Source organism: Neomonachus schauinslandi, chromosome 6 (genome assembly GCF_002201575.2).
Source record: "Neomonachus schauinslandi chromosome 6, ASM220157v2, whole genome shotgun sequence".
NCBI classification, from domain to species: domain Eukaryota; kingdom Metazoa; phylum Chordata; class Mammalia; order Carnivora; family Phocidae; genus Neomonachus; species Neomonachus schauinslandi.
In genome coordinates this window covers 55,156,115-55,177,677 of record NC_058408.1, presented here as the reverse complement: position 1 = coordinate 55,177,677, position 21,563 = coordinate 55,156,115, and the positions used below count along the sequence as shown (strand labels likewise).

General features: G+C 37.7%; 1 protein-coding gene across 1 annotated transcript in view; it reads left to right on the top strand.

The window, feature by feature from the left end:
* The window catches only part of MROH9 (maestro heat like repeat family member 9), a 95,113-nt gene that overhangs the window by 56,889 nt on the left and 16,661 nt on the right, over nt 1–21,563 (top strand). Inside the window, exons 7-14 of the mRNA XM_021682875.1 lie at nt 1,222–1,371; nt 3,521–3,675; nt 5,791–5,956; nt 7,114–7,256; nt 8,263–8,400; nt 11,242–11,362; nt 18,952–19,093; nt 21,295–21,467. Coding sequence (XP_021538550.1) covers nt 1,222–1,371; nt 3,521–3,675; nt 5,791–5,956; nt 7,114–7,256; nt 8,263–8,400; nt 11,242–11,362; nt 18,952–19,093; nt 21,295–21,467 — 1,188 coding nt within the window. The remainder of the gene's footprint in view (nt 1–1,221; nt 1,372–3,520; nt 3,676–5,790; nt 5,957–7,113; nt 7,257–8,262; nt 8,401–11,241; nt 11,363–18,951; nt 19,094–21,294; nt 21,468–21,563) is intronic.

Genomic DNA, 21,563 nt, shown 5'->3' with positions numbered 1-21,563 from the left:
TTAAAGAAGGGCAAACTATTTGTGATACTCAGTCCACCTCACCAAGCCTTAATGACCCTCCTTTAGCTTTCTTCCATAGCATTCCAAGAATACCACCCCTCGCCCCAGTGCCCAGTAGGAGGGAGCCTGGTGGCCACCCATTCTCACTCAAACCTCAGGTTTGCCCTATTGACCAAAAAGAGCTGTGCTCCATCCTTTTAAGAGGGATGCAGATGGGGCGCCTGGGTGGCTCAGTTGGTTAAGCAACTGCCTTCAGCTCAGGTCATGATCCTGGAGTCCCAGGATCGAGTCCTGCATCGGGCTCCCTGCTCAGCAGGGAGTCTGCTTCTCCCTCTCCTGCTCCCCCCTCTTGTGCTCTGTCTCTAAAATAAATAAATAAAATCTTTAAAAAAAAAAAAAGAGGGAGGCAGATAAGCTTTTATTGGCAAGATTAGGTACCTTCTGTACTTGGGAAAATGACATATGTGTGTGTGTGTTTATAATATAATATGCAATATATATACATATATATTTATGTATATGAAGGGAGAAAATGTGACTCATTCATCTTTCTTAACTGAGAGATCACGTAATTTTGTTCTTATTTTATGGTCCATGGATATTCCTCTGACTTTAAAAAAAGGATTGTTTGAATTGTAGTTCTTGAACCTCAATCATCGACATATGAGCCTTTTTTTCTCTCTTCCTGCTTCTTGATCCTTCTCTGGGTAAAAGTCCACACCCTTGAATCACCCTGCCTTTCTTACTTCATCCCCTCCTGTATCTACTGATCATGCTTGTTTCTGATCTCAGCAAACTCATTTCCAAAGCTAAAGAATCTCACAGTAATTTCTAATATTCGAACAGCTGAACTGGTGTAAAATCAATATTTTACAGTTCCTCCTAATTGTAATGCCATGGTTTTTCATTTTTTCCTGGCCTGGTCCCAGAGCTGACTTATCTAGATAAAAGTGTTTTAACTGCTTTAAAAATCAGAAGAAAAAAATAAATGTAATTCCACTTGAATTATAGTCATCTCAATATCGATACAGTTGTAAAATATGACTTTTAACATTTTTGAATGGAGAAAGAGAGCCACGACAGCAAAAATGCCTAAGGCTTGCAAAAATCTCTTGGCCCTACCTGGCCCTGGAGCTTCCTTCAGGATGACTGAATTCAGTAGTTTTTCTTATGTTTCCTGTAGGTAAGGCGTAAGGTAATGGCTCTCCTTTTTGGTTTCAGAGTGTAGGACACACCCTACTGCCATCCTTGCTGACTGACTTTGTGTGGAGTCTCCTGATGAGACTCTCTTCACCTAATTATATAATCGCATTCAAGGCGTCAACCATGCTGAAACTGACTCTGGAATATCATGCGCATAAGATCACCATGGTAAGATACTTGACAGTGAGTAGAGGAACACAGATTTTATTCTCTAAAGGGCTCTGTTGCCTTTGTTATACGCCTACTTCTTTTCCTATGTATTTCTTGCTATTGTGCATTATGTTACTTTAATCAGATGAGGCTTTTTTTGATGAAATATTTCAAGCACACAGAAAAGTTTAGAAAATAATGTCATGAACATTTACCTACGAGTCATACCAAATCATAGTATCTTGACACATTTTCATCAGTTTTCTTAAAGAATACATTAATAAGAGTAAAATAGTACAGATATAATTGAAATCTTCTGCGTAACCACCAGGGGAAGTTTTCAAGGGCCCTCAGCTTGCTGTAGGGCTGACTACATAATTTGTGGGGCCAAGTGCTAATGAATGTGGGGCTTCCTGTTCAAAACATAGGGAAAAGGTGTCATTAAATATACAAACATATGAAGGTTTTTTTCCTTTCCTCCACAGTCTCTTTCTCTCTCAATTTGTCATGGCATTTTTATTTTCTATTTAATGTCTTTCTAAGTTAAAAAAAAAATTAAATATTTAAATAGCACAAATTTTGCCATCTTTGTATTGTGCAATGCCAGGGAGAGATGTAAATATAACAGCGTTTAATTCAACAAGATAATGCAATTCACATTTCATAGCTCATACAGGAATATGTTTTGGCTCAGGTCATGATGTGGGGGTCATGAGATCCAGCCGCACAGAGCTCCTCACTCAGTGTGAAGTCAGCTTGAGATTCTTTTCCCCTCCCTTTCCCCCGGTGCTCCTCCTTCTGCTCACATGCACTCTCTCTCTCTCAAACTAACTAAATACAATATTTTAAAAATAAAATAAAATAAATCAGTTATAAGGGAAAATTGTTCATGGTTAAAATTATCCCTGAAAAATCCCTGAATTGCCCATATAGTATGTGGGTTTACAATCTCTAAATAAATCTAACATGGCAGGTCTTTTCTTAAGAATTAAAGCAGAACGGGCGCCTGGGTGGCTCAGTTGGTTGAGCGACTGCCTTCGGCTCAGGTCATGATCCCAGGGTCCCGGGATCGAGTCCCACATTGGGCTCCCTGCTCGGCGGGGAGTCTGCTTCTCCCTCTGACCCTACCCCCTCTTGCGCTCTCTCTCTCTCTCAAATAAATAAATAAAATCTTAAAAAAAAAAAAAAAAAGAATTAAAGCAGATCATTATTGCTATACTTGAGTGTACAGTAACATAGCTGGCTTGTTTTGGGTCATGCTGCATGGAAAGGAAAAGGGGTTGAGAAGAGTTCTAAACCCATAGTTAAAAGGTCTATTGAGAAGAGCAATGTTTAATGTCCCCCATGTTCACCTTGGAGCATATGCAGTATGAGGAATGTCCTGCACTCTTAACACTTTGCTTATTTATTTATTTATTGCTTGGAGTAGGGGGATGTGCACAGATAACTGACTATATATAAGACAGTTGCAGTGGAATGTAAATTATGTCAACTTATGATCTCTGAGGAATAGTTTCAAAATAAAAAGTGAAGTTATCTTGGGTGAAATTTGATGTTGAATATACAGCCATTAATTTGAGACAAATTTCAAGTCTAGCTAGTAATCTCCTTGTTCAAGAATTAATAAAAAGGGGAAAAAATAAAACTGATATGGGGCCTATGAATAGAATTTGCAAGATTATGTGACTCAGCGTTTACCATTCTAGGCCATTCTTCCAACACATAGTTTATCCATTCTGTATGCAGATTCAAGTCTTCTTTAATTGTCAGAAAGGTTTTTTGAAGTATACAGTTCCATTGTTATTCTGTTCCATTATTTCGACTTCCTTCTTAAAGGACTTGAATTATACATGTTTTTTTTTTTTCCTATACCGAGCTTATATGTCTTAAATAAGGAAGTCTATCTTGCCCAAATAAACTTCTTTTTTTAAAAAAATCGGTATTTTCCCACTATCAATAAATGCATAGGCTTATTTCTCATCCCAATAGATATTTTACATTGTGTAGTCACACACATAAATATGCTTTCCTCTAGTGCTTATTTGTATGTTAATTGCCGCCTTGGCCATTCTGAGAAGGACTGAATTCTTACATCCAAGAAATGCCTTGCTTTAGAGGTGGCCATGGAACAAGAGACTCTTGTTGACCTATTAAATTACTTTTCCAGGTGTCTACGATTGTGGATGCTATTTATAAGCAATTGCGTCAAGATTCTTCTCATGTTATGAGGCATACTATGTTGCGGGTCATCACCTTGTTAACACGCACTTCACCGAAGAAGGTTATCTTTCAACTTATGGATTACCCAGTCCCAGCAGACAAGTAAGACCCCCTCACCCCTTCCACAAGGGTTTGTTCACAGGCTCTAGAATCTGACAGAGCTGAGCAAATTAGGCCTGGCTTCTTTTTTTCTGAAAAAAGATATCTATTTTTGCATCACATAGGATGATCATAAAATTTAAATAAGATCATGCACTTTATTCATATTTTCATACAATACCTACACGCGGTAAACACCATTGATAAATGATCATTGTCACTATTATTTCTTTGAGGCTTTAAATGGTGTTCTGCTGCATATCCCATAGGAACAAACCTCTCCTCAAAGTGATGATGGGTTTTTTCCCCCATAAGTGATAAAATTTATAGTGCTTTTTTCCCTCATTTATGAAGAACAGATGTAAGGTATTTCCACCCACCAAAACAATAATGAAACATTAAAAATAGCTGTTCCTTAGCTATTTATCTGAAATTCATTATCGAAGATCACAGGAAATATTAAAGAGAAAAGAATACCAATGTGAGCCTATGGGACAGTGTGAGCCTAACTCACATTAGAAGAGAGTAGTAAATGACATCACTCCATTTCTATCATTTGTACCTTGAGAAAGAAGGTAATACTTCTTTACTATTAACCATATAAAAGGCAGGAAGTTACATTACAGAAAGGATTCAGGCTTTGGAAACAAATGGATCTGAATTCCTTCCCAGCCACACAAGTTTCTAAGTTCCTTGATCCTCAATTTGTCTGTGAGATGAGAAAAATTCTCTATCTATACAGCAATTATATGGGTTAAATGAGTTAATGTCTATGAAAGGGCATCAAAATCCACAAAATGCTAAACCAATTATACGACTTTTTTTTTCCCCCAACTGAAAGCTTATATTTATTTGGGAGGCTCACAAATACTCAAAGTATTTTACTACTTAGAAAATTTCTGGAAATTAAAAATCTTCATAAGACTCAGTGTTTTCTCATTCAGGAATTAAGCACCCATGGTATGTAATATATTACCAGCCTTCAAACATTTTGTTGAGAGGGAATAGCCTGACATTGATAAAAGCTGCCAGTGAATCCAGTACGAACAGTATGAAATGAGGAAGTACAGAAAGCAAGCATAATTAGAGTTAGGTAAACTTAATTAAAATAGTCACCAGCAGATCCTGTGCAATAGTAGGTGAGAATTGAGGTAGAAAAGACTAGGATTTGGAGTTGAGCTAAATCAGAGAAACAGAGAGAATATCTAATCAGCTAGAAGGTATGATCAAGAGGTAAGGGGATGAGACAGGGCATATGAGACTTGATGTCCATGTGGTTCTAAGCATAGTTCTAAAGCTGAGCCCAGAAGGCAGGAGCAGTAGAGTAATGGGTTCTAAAGAGCTGGTATATCTGTGTTCTGGAGGACCAGACCTCCCTATTAGGAACCTAAATGCAGAGAGACAATAAAATAGGGTTCAAAACCCAGCATGGATTGATAAGGTATCAGGAATATACCCACACAGAGGTATATAGCAGTTTTTAAGATAAGCAATAATAAAAAATAATCTTAAAGAGGGGCCAGGTATGTAGAAAGGAGCTAGGGGACTGGAGGTTGAGAAACCAGGCTTCCAGGGAGTGACATCAGTGTCACTAATTAGATGTGTGACATTTCACAAAAGGGCCCACTCCTTCGAGCTCAATTTAAACTTACTTTTCTCATTTTTAAATTTATATAGTTTTTTGCCTAATATTCCTACTTATTTGTTTTTTTAAGTTGATATATTTATGTTAATTTGTATTTTTATACGTTTTTAATATTCTATTATTCCTGGACAAACAAGATCACAAGGTGGGAGGACCAGAGTATGGAATGGAGAAAGCTTATCAGTTCTTGACATTGACCTGGACAGATATTTAAATGTGCTAGGAAATGAACTTGCAGAGTTGCAGACTATATTTTCTGTAATATCTCACTGAAATTCTTCCTGTGTTTTCAAGGACAAGAGATTAATGGGATCATTTGGAAATGAGCATATCAATTTGGTTTAGACTTGTCTGCAATTTCTTTGCTGTAAAACATGTAAACCCAAGACTTTTCCCGATTCATGACGGGAATTAAGTAGGAAATGAACAACCTGATTCTCACTATGGTGGTGGGGGTGGGACTGTGTTCGCAGCACTTTGATACTGATGTGGCAGGCGGCAGGTTCTGAGTCAAGTGTGGCCCCTCATGTGCTGAAGACAATCTTGCTGATACTGAAAGGAAAGCCTGGAGAAATGCAGGATAGCTTCATGGAAAGAAGACGTTTCTCTCTTGATACTACTAATATGATGCCTGTAGCGGTAAGGAATACCATGAGTGTTTCTTTGTCCTGGTATTTTTCTGATCATGAAAATCCCTGTCTGCCCACAGATTCAGTCATACTTCTTGACACTGTCCTGCTTTCATTCATTCATTCATCCGACACATACTTACTGAGTACCTACTATATGCCACACCCTGATCAGGAAGCTTACAATCCGGTAAAAGACACAGACAATGAACAAAAAAATGTGTCATGTGTCAGATGATATAAAGCTGAGAAGAGACATAGACTGATGTGGGGAAAAGAAAGTGATAGGGAGGGTTTAGGAAAGTTGGTCGGGGGAGGCCTCTCTGCTGAGGTGACATCAGTCAAGAATGAAGGAATGATCCTTGCAAATATCTGGGCAAGAGAGTTCTAGACAGAGAGAGGGACAAAAGCTCCATAGTGATGAGAGCTTGCCTGGTACATCAGTGACTGCAAGGAAACCAAAAGGAGAGAATGGAGCAAAGGTGGAAGTTCAGAAATGGTGTCAGAGAGTAGCCATTAGCTAGACCATATAGACTTTTACAGGTATATGAAGGCCAAATGTAATTTGTACCCACCATTTTATATCTCCTGGGGAGTAAAATCACCACTCCTGGGAGAAATTCTAGTCTTACAGACATATAGTAGGAATAAAATGGGTAGTGCTCCACAAATGTGAGGTGGTGGAATGTGTTTCCCTGATGCGGTGGGTGGGTGTTGCTGTGGTTAGTGGGCGGGTGTTGCTGTGGTTAGTGGGCCAAATGATTGTTAGTGACCTGGCCTGCCTCCTCTTAAATATCTCACCGGCCTGGATTGCTCAAGCACAGGGAGGACCTGGGTTACTGGTAGGACTATTCTTCATGGCCACATATGAAGGGGACATTGGAATGTATTCTGTCCTTGGGAACCACCTTGTTTCCCACTGGTTTGGCAGCCAAGTGATTATTGATAGTGCTTTGGGAGCTCATTGCCGTAGAATACCGGGCACAGTTCCTGGTTCAAAATGGACTTAATAGCTGTTACAGAATGAATGAATACACATGCACACTTTAGGCTTTCTTTAAGGGGGTTGGAGGGGAGGGGTTGTGGTTCCCCCTTTTCCCCTCACTAAGGCTGACTGGGTTTAGAGGCAGAATGCTCCATTCTTGACTTCTTTTTCCTTCCCTTTAGGCATCCCAGGCCCTGTGCACATTGTTGCCTGTTGGTTCTTACAAGAAAGCAGTGGCCCAGTTTTTCCCCCAGCTCTTGATGGCCCTCATGCTTCAACTCTTCTACAGCAGTGACCTGAGACTGATGACAGAGAACAGGATGTTGTGAGATTGTATTGGTTATTTTAGATTCAATAAGAAATAAGCTTCCAGCTGTCAACTATTTCTAGTCCCTCGGGTTCACGTGGAACTCTTTATAATCATAAGCAATGCATTCATTTATTACAGTTTTCTTTCCTCTGAAGGGAGAATGTCTTTAGAATCCCTAAGTACCTAGAAGTTAGCTAGGACCTTCCCTGAGCATGTGCAGTGTGTACGAAGAACCACTCCCACAGAACATGGTTTATTCTTGCCAGAGTGGGAGGCTACCAAGGGGAGAGAGAGCAGGCAGGAGCATTAGATCCAAAGCCAGACACATGCTAGCTCTGCCATTTACTCTCTGATAGTGATTTCTCAGGGTAATTGTACGTGAGAGATTAAAATAATGTGTGTAAATGTGCTCTGTGAACTGTGAAGTTGTTTTGTGTTTGGTGATGTGATGTGTAGCCTTAAGATGGCACACAGTCATTCTGTCCACATAAGGTGAGATTCAGTTAGCTTTGCTGCCCTCTGGGGAAATCTGGACCCACTGCCTGCTCTTTGCCCTCATCAGGGGTGGACTTCTAAACCGGGCAGAACTCCAAGGCACAATCCATTCCATTAAGATATTTAACCCATTCTCTGTCTTTCAAGCAGACATGCACCAAATCATCCCACACAGATGAGAATATATCTATTTATTTAAAGCATCTGAAAAAGGAAAGCAGTGGGCACTTTTAGCAAATTATCACATCATTGAACATCTTTTGTTAATAAGCTGTTAAGCTAATAAACTAATACACTGCTCCATGATTAATCCTAGATTTTACATGCTACCATGTCAGTTGAACCCTAAATCCCATGTACTGTTGATCAGGGAAGATGAAGAGCATTGAAAGTGGTTTTCCTTTGAAACATCCCCTTTCCCAAAACCAGCATCCTGCCCAGGTTGGAATGAAAAGGCAGGTCACATGTACTTAGTTACATGAAGGCCACTGTCAAGTGGTGACTCTGTTCTTCTTTGGGGCCTTAGCTATGCCAGGGACGCCCTGAGAGTTCTGCTGAATTGTTCTGGACTGCAACAGGTGGATATTGCTCTAAATGAAAAGAATTGCTGGAACCAGTTTAACCAAGCACTGTTTCACCATCACGGGGTCTACCTTGTTGCCAAGTAAGAACAGGGGCTCTGCACAGGGTTCTATGTCTCTATCCCACCTTCTCCAGCTTCCTTCAGTTAAGCCATGTGTGAACATAGTCAATATTCACTCCAACTTCCCTCACTCCCCTCATGATCTGAATTGCCATTTGATCTACCTCTTCCCTTATTTTAGGGTTTTATTACTTATTTGTGTAGTTTTCTCTTTCCTTGTCCTCCTATTTGATGATACAGATACCCAATTATCCTCCCTCCAAAGAATGTATTTCTCTTTTCGTTATGGAGAACTAGAGGTACATTTGCTTTTTCTTTCCTCTGCTGTTAGCGGATCCCTGCTATGTAGGCATCAGTTACAGAGATGCTCCCACTTTAAAGAGGTTCAATAAAAATCTGTTCTCAATGAGACAAATAAATTTGGAAAGTATAATGAAAGAGAACTTTTATTTTTCTTGTAGTAGAAAGGGTTTTTTTTCCTTGTTAACTCCTTACTGAATAGCAAGTTTCTGATTATAGAGATCAGATTTTCTGATCAAGAATCAAGATACACAGACTTGACAACATAATAGACCATTTAAAGTTGTGACCAACCCAGAAAGTATAGTCTATATGGTCTCTGGGCCCTCTATGCATTTCAAATGGCATCTTATTTACACACAGATTTCAGGAACATGTTTTATTTTATAAAAGTATGATACATCTGCACCCCACAAATGGCCACTAGTTAAGAGTCACAATATCCTTAGTACCTTTGGATCTTCTTTCTTAAAGTGTGGTCCTCAAACCAGCAGCAACAGCATCACCTAGAAGTTAAAAATAGAAGACAAACTAGAATCTCATGGCCCACTCCAGTCCCACTGAATCAGAATCTGCATTTTAGCAAGATTCCTGGTTAATTTGTATACATATTAAAGATCAAGAAGCACTGGTTTAAAATACCAACCTGGAGTCTTTTTTTTTTAATTTTTTTAAAATTTTATTTTATTATGTTATGTTAGTCACCATACATTACATCATTAGTTTTTGATGTAGTGTTCCATGATTCATTGTTTGCGTATAACACCCAGTGCTCCATTCAATACCTGCCCTCCTTAATACCCATCACCGGGCTAACCCATTCCCCCACCCCCCTCCCCTCTAAAACCCCCAGTTTGTTTCTCAGAGTCCATAGTCTCTCATGGTTCATCTCCCCCTCCGATTCCCCCCTTCATTCTTCCCTTCCTACTATCTTTTTTTTTAAAAAATATATAATGTATTATTTGTTTCAGAGGTACAGGTTTGTGATTCATCAGTCTTACACAATTCACAGCACTCACCATAGCACATACCCTCCCCAATGTCCATCACACAGCCTCACCATCCCTCCCACCCCCCACCACTCCAGCAACCCTCAGTTTGTTTCCTGAGATTAAGAGTCTCTTACAGTTTTTCTCCCTCTCTGGTTTCATCTTGTTTCATTTTTTCCTCCCTTTCCCTATGCTCCTTTGTCTTGTTTCTCAAATTCCTCCTATCAGTGAGATCATATGATACATGTCTTCCTCTGATTGACTTATTTCCCTCAGCATAATACCCTCCAGTTCCATCCACATCATTGCAAATGGCAAGATTTCATTCCTTTTGGTGGCTGCATAATATTCCATTGTGTATATATATACCACATCTTCTTTATCCATTCATCTGTCAATGGACATCTTGGCTCTTTCCATAGTTTGGCTATTGCAGACATTGCTGCTATAAACATTGGGGTGCACATACCACTTCGGATCCCTACATTTGTATCTTTGGGGTAAATACCCAGTAGTGCAATTGCTGGGTCATAAGGTAGCTCTATTTTCAACTTTTTGAGGAACCTCCATACTGTTTTCCAGAGTGGCTGCACCAGCTTGCATTCCCACCAACAGGGTAGGAGGGTTCCCCTTTCTGTGCATCCTTGCCAACATCTGTTATTTCTTGACTTGTTAATTTTAGCCACTCTGACTGGTGTGAGGTGGTATCTCACTGAGGTTTTGATTTGGATTTCCCTGATGCCGAGTGATGTTGAACACTTTTTCGTGTGTCTGTTGGCCATTTGGATGTCTTCTTTGCAGAAATGTCTGTTCATGTCTTCTGCCCATTTCTTGATCAGATTATTTGTTCTTTGGGTGTTGAGTTTGATAAATTCTTTATAGATTTTGGATACTAGCCCTTTATCTGACATGTCATTTGCAAATATCTTCTCCCATTCTGTCAGTTTTCTTTTGGTTTTGTCCCAACGTGGAGTCTTAAAATGAAACCTGTCACATCAACTTTCCCAGTCCTGCCACTAGCCATCTGATCCAGGCCAGCATGTCAGGACATCTGTGAGCCAGGCCACTGTCCAGAATGGCTTTAGTGAATCAGGACTCCCCACTTCTTCTCCTGAGTAAAACAGGATAGTCCCAAACTCTCGTCTTCATTTTATCATTCAAAGGAAAGACTTGGTCTAAAACCATGATGATGACCTATTCAGCCATCCTGGATTGCCAAGATATTTATTTTGCACTATTTATTTTCTCTCCTTTTGGTCAGGCAGGAGCTTGTGGTATTACAGGGCATTCTGTTGTGGGGCTCAGGAGGGGAAAGATGGGAAAGAGGAGTGATGTTAAGGAAAGAGAGATTGTCAGTGATCCAGATATATATAATTGCCTGGAGTCTGTGTAGAATTCAGAATGGGGCTGCAGTTTACCTTAGATTAGGGAATATTAGAAAATATCTTTCTTTTTTATCTGGGTGGTACAAAATGTGAGGATGATGATTCTCTCTTTACTACCATTAGCAGTTGCCGATGCAGGAAGAGTTTTCATCTTCTTTGCTAATTCAGTGCCTTATTCTCCATTACAGAACTCTCAGTGACTATAACTTTCCACAGTTTCCAGAGACCTTGCATTATCTCTACAAGCTCTCGGTGGAAGGTCCTAGACGGTCAGAAGACAGTATCATCACAATAATATTCCTCACTGAAGTGAGTTTCATTAGAAGACTGCGAACAACAGCGTTCTCATTCCTTATCCAAACTTAAGTCAACTTTCCAATCTTTTATCTCCCTCTCTGAATATTAATTCTTACCAAGAGTTAAGACAATGACAGATAACTTTTGTCATGTCCTAGGAGATGTGGATTTGCACAAACACTAATTATTTTTGAAGTACCAGTTCATATATCTCTGCATGCTTGTTAAACTACATCAACAACTAATGATGTACTATATGCTGGCTAATTAAACATAATAAAAAAATAAAAAGAATTAAAAAATAAAAAATAATGTCAAGGAATACTTAAAGTGTACTCAAAGTTTACTTAAAGATAGTAGGTAACATCTGGGATCTGAATGATACTTCAGACTATCTAGGGAAGAAAAAAAAAGAATGGTCCAAATAACTAAGTAAAATGAAAATATAGAACTACATTAATATTTATATGAATATTACATCATATATTGTAATGCTATACTAGTTGAGCAAATTGAGGAAGTCCTTTTGCTTACAAAAGGCATGTAGAAAGTTCTATAAGTTGAAATTCTCTGAGTCAAATACTAATTTTTCCATAGAACTAATATATAATAAAGTATTAATCTAAGGTGTCATGCCAAATATTCTCAAAAGTTTGACATAATTTCAAGCATCATAGTCAACAGAACAACTAATAAACTATAAAAGACATACCCATACACTACACTACCTACTTCTAAAGTTTTCGGAAAGATACATAAGTCAGTTTAACTGAACATTGCGCTAGCAAATCACTAATGTTTCCAAACTTGCTTAATCTATTTGAATCTCTCATTATTTTTATTACATGACTCATTATTTTTATTGTATCATCCTTTTAAGTATGTACAAACATTAAGTAGACCTAAATATGACATACATGATTGCTCCCATAAAATGATACATTCAAAAGAAATTTACAAACAATGTATGATTTATATAAGCATTATTGTGACAGATGATGTTTAATGAACCCTAATTGCCTCTCTCATCATGAATGTAGTGCTTACTCCTTTTGGAGAGTGATAAACCTGTCCTTCTAAGAACTGAATAATGATCACATTGTTCTCCCACTTTCTCTAACTGGCGCTCTGGGCAATCCTCAACTGCCCAGTTCATCATGAGGTCACTTGGCCTTTAGTTGTTCTGAGCACACAATCTATGTATTTTACCTTAGTTTAGTCTTAGCCAGCAATATTTAACAGAGTACTATCGATGCTTATGCCATATATATATATATATATATATATGTTATTTCTAATTTTCTACCGATAAAAGTAATGATAGAGTTTACATCTTTGTGCCTGTCTTCTTTCTTTTAGTATTTTAGATTACTTCCTTCTAGTAGATTCCAAGAATCTGAAATAAGAACTAAAGAGTATAAACATTCTAAAGGCTAAGGATTTTTATTGCCAGACTGATTTCTGGAAAGCAGAGTCAACCAGTGTTCCCCATGCGGTTTGTGGGTGCACTCACCCCACTGCACTCTTGCCACTATTGATGAGCTTTCCAATTTGAGGGGTAGATGTGATGTCTTGTGATTTGTCCTTAATTTTTAAATTATTAGAAAGGTTGAACATCTTTAAAAAATAATTATTCATAAATTAAATTCCATAATCTGAACAATCTGATCTCTTCTGTGCCCATTTGCTTATTACAGTCTTGGTGTTTTTCTCAATGAATTCTATGATTCTCTGTCTCTCTCTTTCTCACACACCCACAGAAATTTGTGAAGGATATTAAGTGTGTTATGCATTTGATTATAATGCCTGTTGAGAATCAGTATCCAGTTTGTTGTTTGCCTTTTAATTTTGTTTCTGGAATTTGCTTTTTTTTTTTCATAAAATTAAGTATTAAAAAATCTACTGTGGTCAAAGAGTTGATAAATATTCATGTATAATTTATTCACATTTATACATTTTTATATAAATTTTTACATGCAATGTTGTTTCCCATGAAGTTTATATGGTGTACCATGAGGTACACTATAGTTTTTCACTAAAACTAACTAAAACTAAAGTTTTCACTAAATAATTAACTTCCTATCCTGGCATCATGTAATTAATAAGCCTTAAATTTGCTACTCACTGGTGATACTACCTTTATGAATTCTATTATTAATTTCATATACATTCACACAAACACACACCCACATTAGAGTCTGCCCTGGATGACGCTGATAGGATCCATTCATTTCATTCCTGTGGAGGTATCACACTGGAATTAGGGCAGTTTGCAAATAAATTTTAATGTCTTGCAGAGCAACTTTCCCTCAACTCTCTTCAAAATGTCTTTAGTCTTTCCTATGTATTTATCCTTCTAGTTGCATTTTAAAATAATTTTGCCAGGTTTAAAAGAAAAAAAACTTTCACTGAAACTATATTGCAGTTAAATTAAAGCTATGAGCTTCTTGGGAATATTTGGTATTTTTATATTTTTGTTTCTTTTTTTAATTCAATATTTTGTCCTATTCAATTTTGGAATTATTAAGTAGTTTATATTATTTTAAATTGTTAGTGCAAATGTGGCCTTTTTTTGGTTCTCGAATTTATCTCTATTAAATATGATTTTGGGTATAGGTTTTCATGTTTGTTTTGTTTCTTGAGATAGCTGCCACACAATATTACAGTAGTTTTAGGTGTATAGCATAGTGATTTGACAACTCTATACATTAAGCTGTGCTCACCACAAGTGTAGTTACCATCTGTCACCACACAACACTATTATAATACCCTTGACTATATTCCCATTGCTGTACCTTTTATTCCCATGACTTATTCATTCCATAACTGGAAGCCTATATCTCTCACTCTCCTTTACCCATTTCGCCGATCCCTCTGCCCCTCTTCTTTCTGACAACCATCATTTTGTTTTCTGCATTTATGAATCTGATTCTGCTTTTTGTTTGTTTATTCATTTCTTTTGTTTTTTAGATTTCACATATGAGTGAAAATAAGGTATTTGTCTTTCTCTGTCTGACTTATTTCACTCAGCATTATACCCTCTAGGTCCAACCATGTTTTGCAAATGGCAAGATCTCATCTTTCTATGGCTGAGTAATATTCCACTATATATACATACCACATCTTGTTTACCTTTTCATCTATGGATGGACACTTGGGTAGCTTCCTTATCTGCTATTGTAAATAGTGCTGCTATAAACAGGAGTGCATGTATTGTTGGTGGGAATGCAAGCTGGTGCAGCCACTCTAGAAACGAGTATGGAGGTTCCTCAAAAAGTTGACAATAGAGCTACCCTACACCCAGCAATTGCACTACTAGGGATTTACCCCAAAGATACAAATGTAGTGATCTGAAGGGGCACCTGCACCCAATGTTCATAGCCGCAATGTCCACAGTAGCCAAACTATGGAAAGAGCCCAGATGTCTATCAACAGATGAATAGATAAAGAAGATGTGGGTATTATAAGAGACTGATGAATCACTGACCTCTAACTCTGAAACTAATAATATATTATATGTTAATTAATTGAGTTCAAATTTAAAAAATAAATTAGTGTTTTTGTTTTCTTTGGGTAAATGCCCAGTAGTGGAATTATTGGATCATATGGTATTTCTCTTTTTAATTTTTTGACGAACCTCTATACTGTTTTCCAAAATGTGTCCTTTTTCATTCAATTTTCAAGCTCGTTAGAGCTGGATGTTCAGGAAAATTAGTTAAACTGTATTATCTTAAATTCATCTACTTTGTTGTATATAATAATATTTTTGTTAATTCTCTTGGGTTCTCTAGGTATATGATCCTGACGTATAAAAAATAAAGATAACATATTGTTACCTCTGGTCGAATTATTTTCCTGAATTGTGTGTTTTTGCCTTGGCCTTTAAAGTTCCATTTGGTGACTAATCTGACCTCGCCTTTGCCCATTTACCTATTATGATCTGAGTGTTTTTCTCAGTGAAGTATATGATTCTCTGTCTCTGTCTCCCTCAAATACACACACACACACACACACACACACACATTTGTGAAGGATATCAAGTAGCTTATGAACATAGTGCTTTGACTATATATATCCTTAGTGAAATATATTCTAAGGACAAAAAAATCTATAAAGAAATATTCACTTTTACTGAGGAGTTTTATGAATATTGTATGTTGATGATATAATTTTAAGACTCTGGTATGCATTCATATAGCAGAAAGCAAATAAGCAAATATATTAACACTATTGGCAAAAAGTTTTTCTAGGTAAGAAAAAGATGAAGCAAACATAAAACTGTTAAAAGTTAACATAAACTCTGTTATGTTATATTTGAATTGAATATATCAACATTGTCAAAATGAACTCATGACTAAAAAAATAAAACAGAATAATTCTTAGTTTCAGGTAAAGGCCAAGAGGACATAATATTCCAATAACAATGAATACATTCTAGTACTCATTTCTAATGATTGCCAAATATCATTACTCACTAAAAGGAACCTTGTCTCCTTGAAGAAATGGCTGATTTCAGGGGCAAGAAAAATACAAGCCTGGGACATCTAGTTTTTCCACAAGCAAAGAAGTGTTCAAAGATAGATGGGTCATGTCAAAAGGATATGAAAGTCAACTTGAAAGGGCTCCTACTGGCCAAATTTAGCATCAAAAGAAAGAGTAACTGCAAATAATTATAATATATTGGAAAAGAAATTTTTTAAATGCTTGAGTCCTTGGTGGGACTCAAACCCAGAGAGCTGGAAGAGAGAGACAGAGAGAGAGATGCCAGCCAGTAAATATAGAGGGAATGCTAGACATGGAAAATTACCTCTTTGCAAGTCCCAGTGTGATAACTAAATAAAGAAAAAATTATCAACGAATTTTAAAACCATTAAGTGAAAGGTTGTTGGAGAAGAATATTCACATAGTACCAAATTATCACCCACAGATTAGTTACTAGTTCTAAATGGAAAATATGCCTTTATGTTTTGATGTGTGGTGATCACTCAAAAAGAATTAACCTTGATAATATTTGGAAATAACACATCAATAACCATCAGTCTTCCATTGTTCCTAATCAATTTCAATTATCTAATTTTCTTTGCCTCATAACTGGAACAAATCCCGGCATATGTAATATAGAAAAGCTGCCCCAGAAGATCCCGGTGCCCATCCTTGGTTAAGAACCATTGACACAGAGAGTATCCAATATTCTTGTGAAGTTTTTAATCTATTTCACACCCTTTTTCTCACTGCTCATTTTATGTCTACTTTTTATATTATATTGGTCAAAATTGGCCTATTTGAATGCTTTTTTTTTCTAGCACAGGCATTAGATTGATTAATGCCACTGTTTTTCTGTTTCCCAATTCCATAACCTCTGCTTCTACCTTTATTATTTTCTTTTTTTTTTTAAGATTTTTTTTTATTTATTTGACAGAGAGAGACACAGCGAGAGAGGGAGCACAAGCAGGGGGAGTGGGAGAGGGAGAAGCAGGCTTCCCGCCGAGCAGGGAGCCCGATGCGGGGCTCGATCCCAGGGCCCTGGGATCATGACCTGAGCCGAAGGCAGTCGCTTAACCAACTGAGCCACCCAGGCGCCCCAACCTTTATTATTTTCTTATGCCAATTTTGTTCAGCGCAATCTCATTGCTTGTGATATTTCATGTCTTGTAATTTCAGGAAATAAATAATTTATTCATTTTTAACATTTCTTTTTAAGCAAAGTCAAGTTATGCATTTCCTTCCAATTGCAGGGTAAACATCTATTTTATTTTTGTTGTTTTATTGTTTTTGCAGTAATCCTTGTTGTATGTTTGATTTCCTCTGTGGTTTATAATTTTGATCCACAAAATAGAGGAGAGTTCTCTTAAATTTCCAAGTGCTTATAGGCTTTTTTATTTCCATTTAAACTTTCTTCTTGGTTTCTTCTTTTATTATAGACACCATGATTTTTTTTTAAAGGTGCTTTTTAAATGATTTGCTTGAGGGAAGTTATTGATTTTTTGGATCTGATAATTAATTTTTGTGAAAGTTATTTGGAATGTTGAAAAGAATATATGATCTGCCGTCCCCTCTCACTGTTGCTCTCTTGTTCTCTATTCTTCTGTGTACTTGACCTGTCTTAGTGATATTTTAAATTCTTGAAATTTTTTTCTAAAACTGTCACTTGTGTTTCTAAGACATTTTAAAAATGTGTATATTTTGGCTGCTAGTTACTAGATGCATAATAGCTCATGGTAATCGCATCTTCATCTTGGGTATTAGCTGTTAAAGACTAAAACTCTATAACCTAGCCTCCACATCCTGAGCCACCTGCCTTGACTGTCCACCAGCCTCACTACCCTCCAGTCTTCTCATCCCTTCCCATCCTATCACTCTGGCCTTCCTTCCAGTGTTCAAACACACCCCGCTCATTTACCACAGGCCTTTGCACATGGGTTACCCTCCTTGGGGAGATCTTCTCCAAACAATTTATCTAGCTAATGCCAACTCTGCTTTCAAGTCCAAATCTAAATATCAATTTTCATTCTAAATTCAGTTTACAACTGCACAGTCTAAATTCAGTTCTCCTTTAGATGTTTTTGTGGCACCTTGGAACTTTTCTTCCTAGTACTGATCACAATTAGCAACTCTGTTTTCATTAGAATAGTGTAGTATAGCATCATTGTACAGTATCAGTCTCTCTTGCTAGTCTATAAGTCCCACAAGGTAATGGATTGAGACTGTTTTGCTCACTACTATATTCCCACTTACTAGCATAATACCTGGCCCACAGTAGGCACAGCCTCCTCGTACATACAAACATTCACTGTCAAGGAACTCACCCACCTAACTATTTTCTGGGAGAGGGAGGTAATTTAAATTGAGTCACTAAGTTTCCAGCAACGGGGAGAAAAAAAATTTAATGCATATATTTAACTCCTAACAACATGGGAGTTGGGATGCTGACCCCCATACCATCCAAAATCCACATACAACTCTTGACTCTCCAAAAACCTAACTACTAATAACATAAACAACACATATTCTGTATGTTGTATGTATTATATACCATATTCTTACAATAAAGTAAGCTAGAGAAGAGAAAATGTTATTTTAAAAAATCATGAAGAAGAGGAATACATTTACAATATTGTGCTATAAAAAATCTGTATAGGGGCGCCTGGGTGGCTCAGTTAAGCGACTGCCTTCGGCTCAGGTCATGATCCTGGAGTCCCGGGATCGAGTCCCGCATCGGGCTCCCTGCTCAGCAGGGAGTCTGCTTCTCCCTCTGACCCTCCCCCCTCTCATGTGCTCTCTCTCTCTCTCTCTCAAATAAATAAATAAAATCTTAAAAAAAAAATCCGTATATAAGTGGACCCACACAGTTCGAGGGTCAACTGTAGATATATACAGAAATATATATACATGTGTTTCCTATTACGACTGCTACTTCTCCTTCCAGAGAACACAAAAACTATGAACACAGAAATATGTGTGGGGATATGTGTAAGTATCTGGAGTTTTAGTGAGACTTGTGCTTCAGTTTTACTGAAAATGTCTCGATTTTTATGACTGGCGCAGAAATCGTGCATTAGCCTTTAATTTTGTTTATGAACTTATCAACTGTTTTCTTTCAGCTTCTAAATAACTTCTTCAAGGACCCATTCCCAGAAGAGTTTTTGGTTCTCTTCAGAAACTGGGTCAATGACTCCAATCCTGCAGTTAGCAAGCTGAGCCTTCAGAAAATCGCCAGCATGGCGCCAGTTATCAATGAGGCACGTGAGTGTGTGATTTGTGGATGCCGTCACCATCATAGTCAATCTAAGATTTGATATTGTTCAAGATCCTTACTGATAAAACACTGATATTTCTCGGTTTCTGTATAGCTAAAACAATTTCAAAGCCTGGGTTGAATGGAAGCAGTGTGGTAAGTAAACTCAGACGCTTAAGCACCCTGTTTATATTCTTCCTAGAAAATCATTAATTGCCCTTAGAATGGATCAGCATTGCCCTACACAAACTCCTAGAGGCTAAACCACACACACATAAGTTAATTTCCCCTCCAACATACACACCTGCCGACACATTAATTCTTATCCCAGAGCACTCCCTCAAGTTTTGTCTTCCACTCAGCACATTCCTCCTTTACCCATACACAGTCACATTGGTCTCTGTTCTCAGCTCAGGTCAGACTGTGCGGGAATATTCTGACCTGCCAGTCACATCCTTCTCAGAGCCACACCCACTATGAGCACTTGCTTATGCAAGACTTTATATCAATAGTTCTCTATATATGATGCTTGAACCAGCAGTATCAGCATCTCCCAGAAACTTGTTATAAATTGTTGGGCCCTACCCCAGGTCTGTGGAATCAGAAATCATGGAGGTGGGGCCCACCAACCCGTGTTTTTGAAAATCCTCCAGGTGATTTGAAAATCCTCCAGGCACTGAGAACTGTCTTACACTCTTTCCTACTGAGTCATGTGAATACTTCTTGCCTTCCAGGAAGACCGAATCTAAGCGTGTTTTGTAATTCTCTTATAAATCCTTTTTTTTTAAGTTTTTATTTAAATTCCAGTTAGTTAGCATACAGCTGTCTGTCTTCAGCTCAGGTCATGATCTCAGGGTTTTGTAGTATTAGTTTCAGGTGTACGATTGGGTGCTCCAACACTTCCATACAACACCCAGTGCTCATCACAAGTGCCCTCCTTAATCCCCATCACCTATTTCACCCATCCCAAAGTACCTTGCATAATGGAATTATGCTGATTCCATAAATCATTGTTGACTTAATAAGTTTAATAATAAGTCCTTGTTTATCTATTAAGCATTGTCTCTAAAGGCTCAAAGACTGTCCGTGAGCCATGATCTGTTTGCTTTAAATAAATCACAGAAGTCAGTGTACATTCTTTTAGTAATCAGAGTTATTGCCTTGTCTAGAGCTCTTCCCACTGTTATTAACAACTGAAAGGAAGATTCTATGTCAAGGTTATTTGGGAGAGTAAGAGAGAAACTGTGGAGAGTGAGCTGGGTTGAGGTCACATACTATTTATCGGTAAAGACAACTTCTCAGAGACACAAGGCCTCTGACTATTATTTTGGCAAATAGTATTTGTTTATTTCTTTTGCTTCGTCTCTTTCTAGCTTCTGTTTCTCTTCTTTGGTGTCTCCTTTTTGCCTTTTTCCTTGCTTTCTATTCTGTTATCTCTGATCCACAATTGACCCTCATGATCTGGCTCAGCAGCTCAGCAGCTCCCATGTCCACACGAGTCATCAGCGCCTGGTTTAGAGGTCATCCTGCTCATGGTGTGCTGGTGAATGCTTAACAACCAGCTCTCTGGAAATAATACCAATTGCTCTCGTGTACTCTCACCAAGGCTAATTTCAAGCAATCAAAGGGACATCATTAAACATAGAATTGGGGAGAAATGCCTGGTAGTGCCTCATTATTTAATATTTCCACCATACAGATATAATACGTGTAAATAACCTCAAAGGCATATAAGAGTAAAGTGGAGCAAAAGAAATAGGAAGTGCTAAGTTTTGAGTATTTATTACCTTTGTTTTATCTCTTCCTAGTTTTCTAAAACTTACTTTTTTAATAATGACTTTTTAATTTTAACTCCAGTGTAGTAAACATGCAGTGTTATATTAGTTTCAGGTGTACTACGTAGCGATTCAACAACTCTATACATTACTCAGTGTTTATCGTGATAAATGGACTCTTAATTCCCTTTACCTGTTTCACCCATCCCTCACCTCCCTCTCCTCTGGCAACCATCGGTTTGTTCTCTATAGTTAAGAGTCTGTTTTAACAATCGGCTTACAAAGTTTTTGACAATTTGACAATTGAATCTTGTGAGGCATTCCCAGCACGTGACTGTACGCTGCCCAAACTCAGACGTGTGTGTGCCAAATGCTACCTCAAGTCTCCTTCTAGTTCCAAAATCCAACCATTTTCCTCTTTTATATATAGATAGAAAATGTCTGCAGCTTATTAATATCCATCTTGGATGCCTTCCTTTCAAAAGACAAGACTGTTATAATTCGGGCCTTGATCACCCTTCGAAGACTTTTAGTCAAGCTGGACAAGGTGACCTACTCCTCTTTGTGTACTAGAATTGCCTCCAGCTACTGTCCTCTGATGGATCATGTGAGTTACACAGTTAGATATGTGAAATCATTAAGTTTTATAATTAAGCTGAAGCCCCAGCTGAGGCAATGATATTACATTTCAGAATAAATCAAC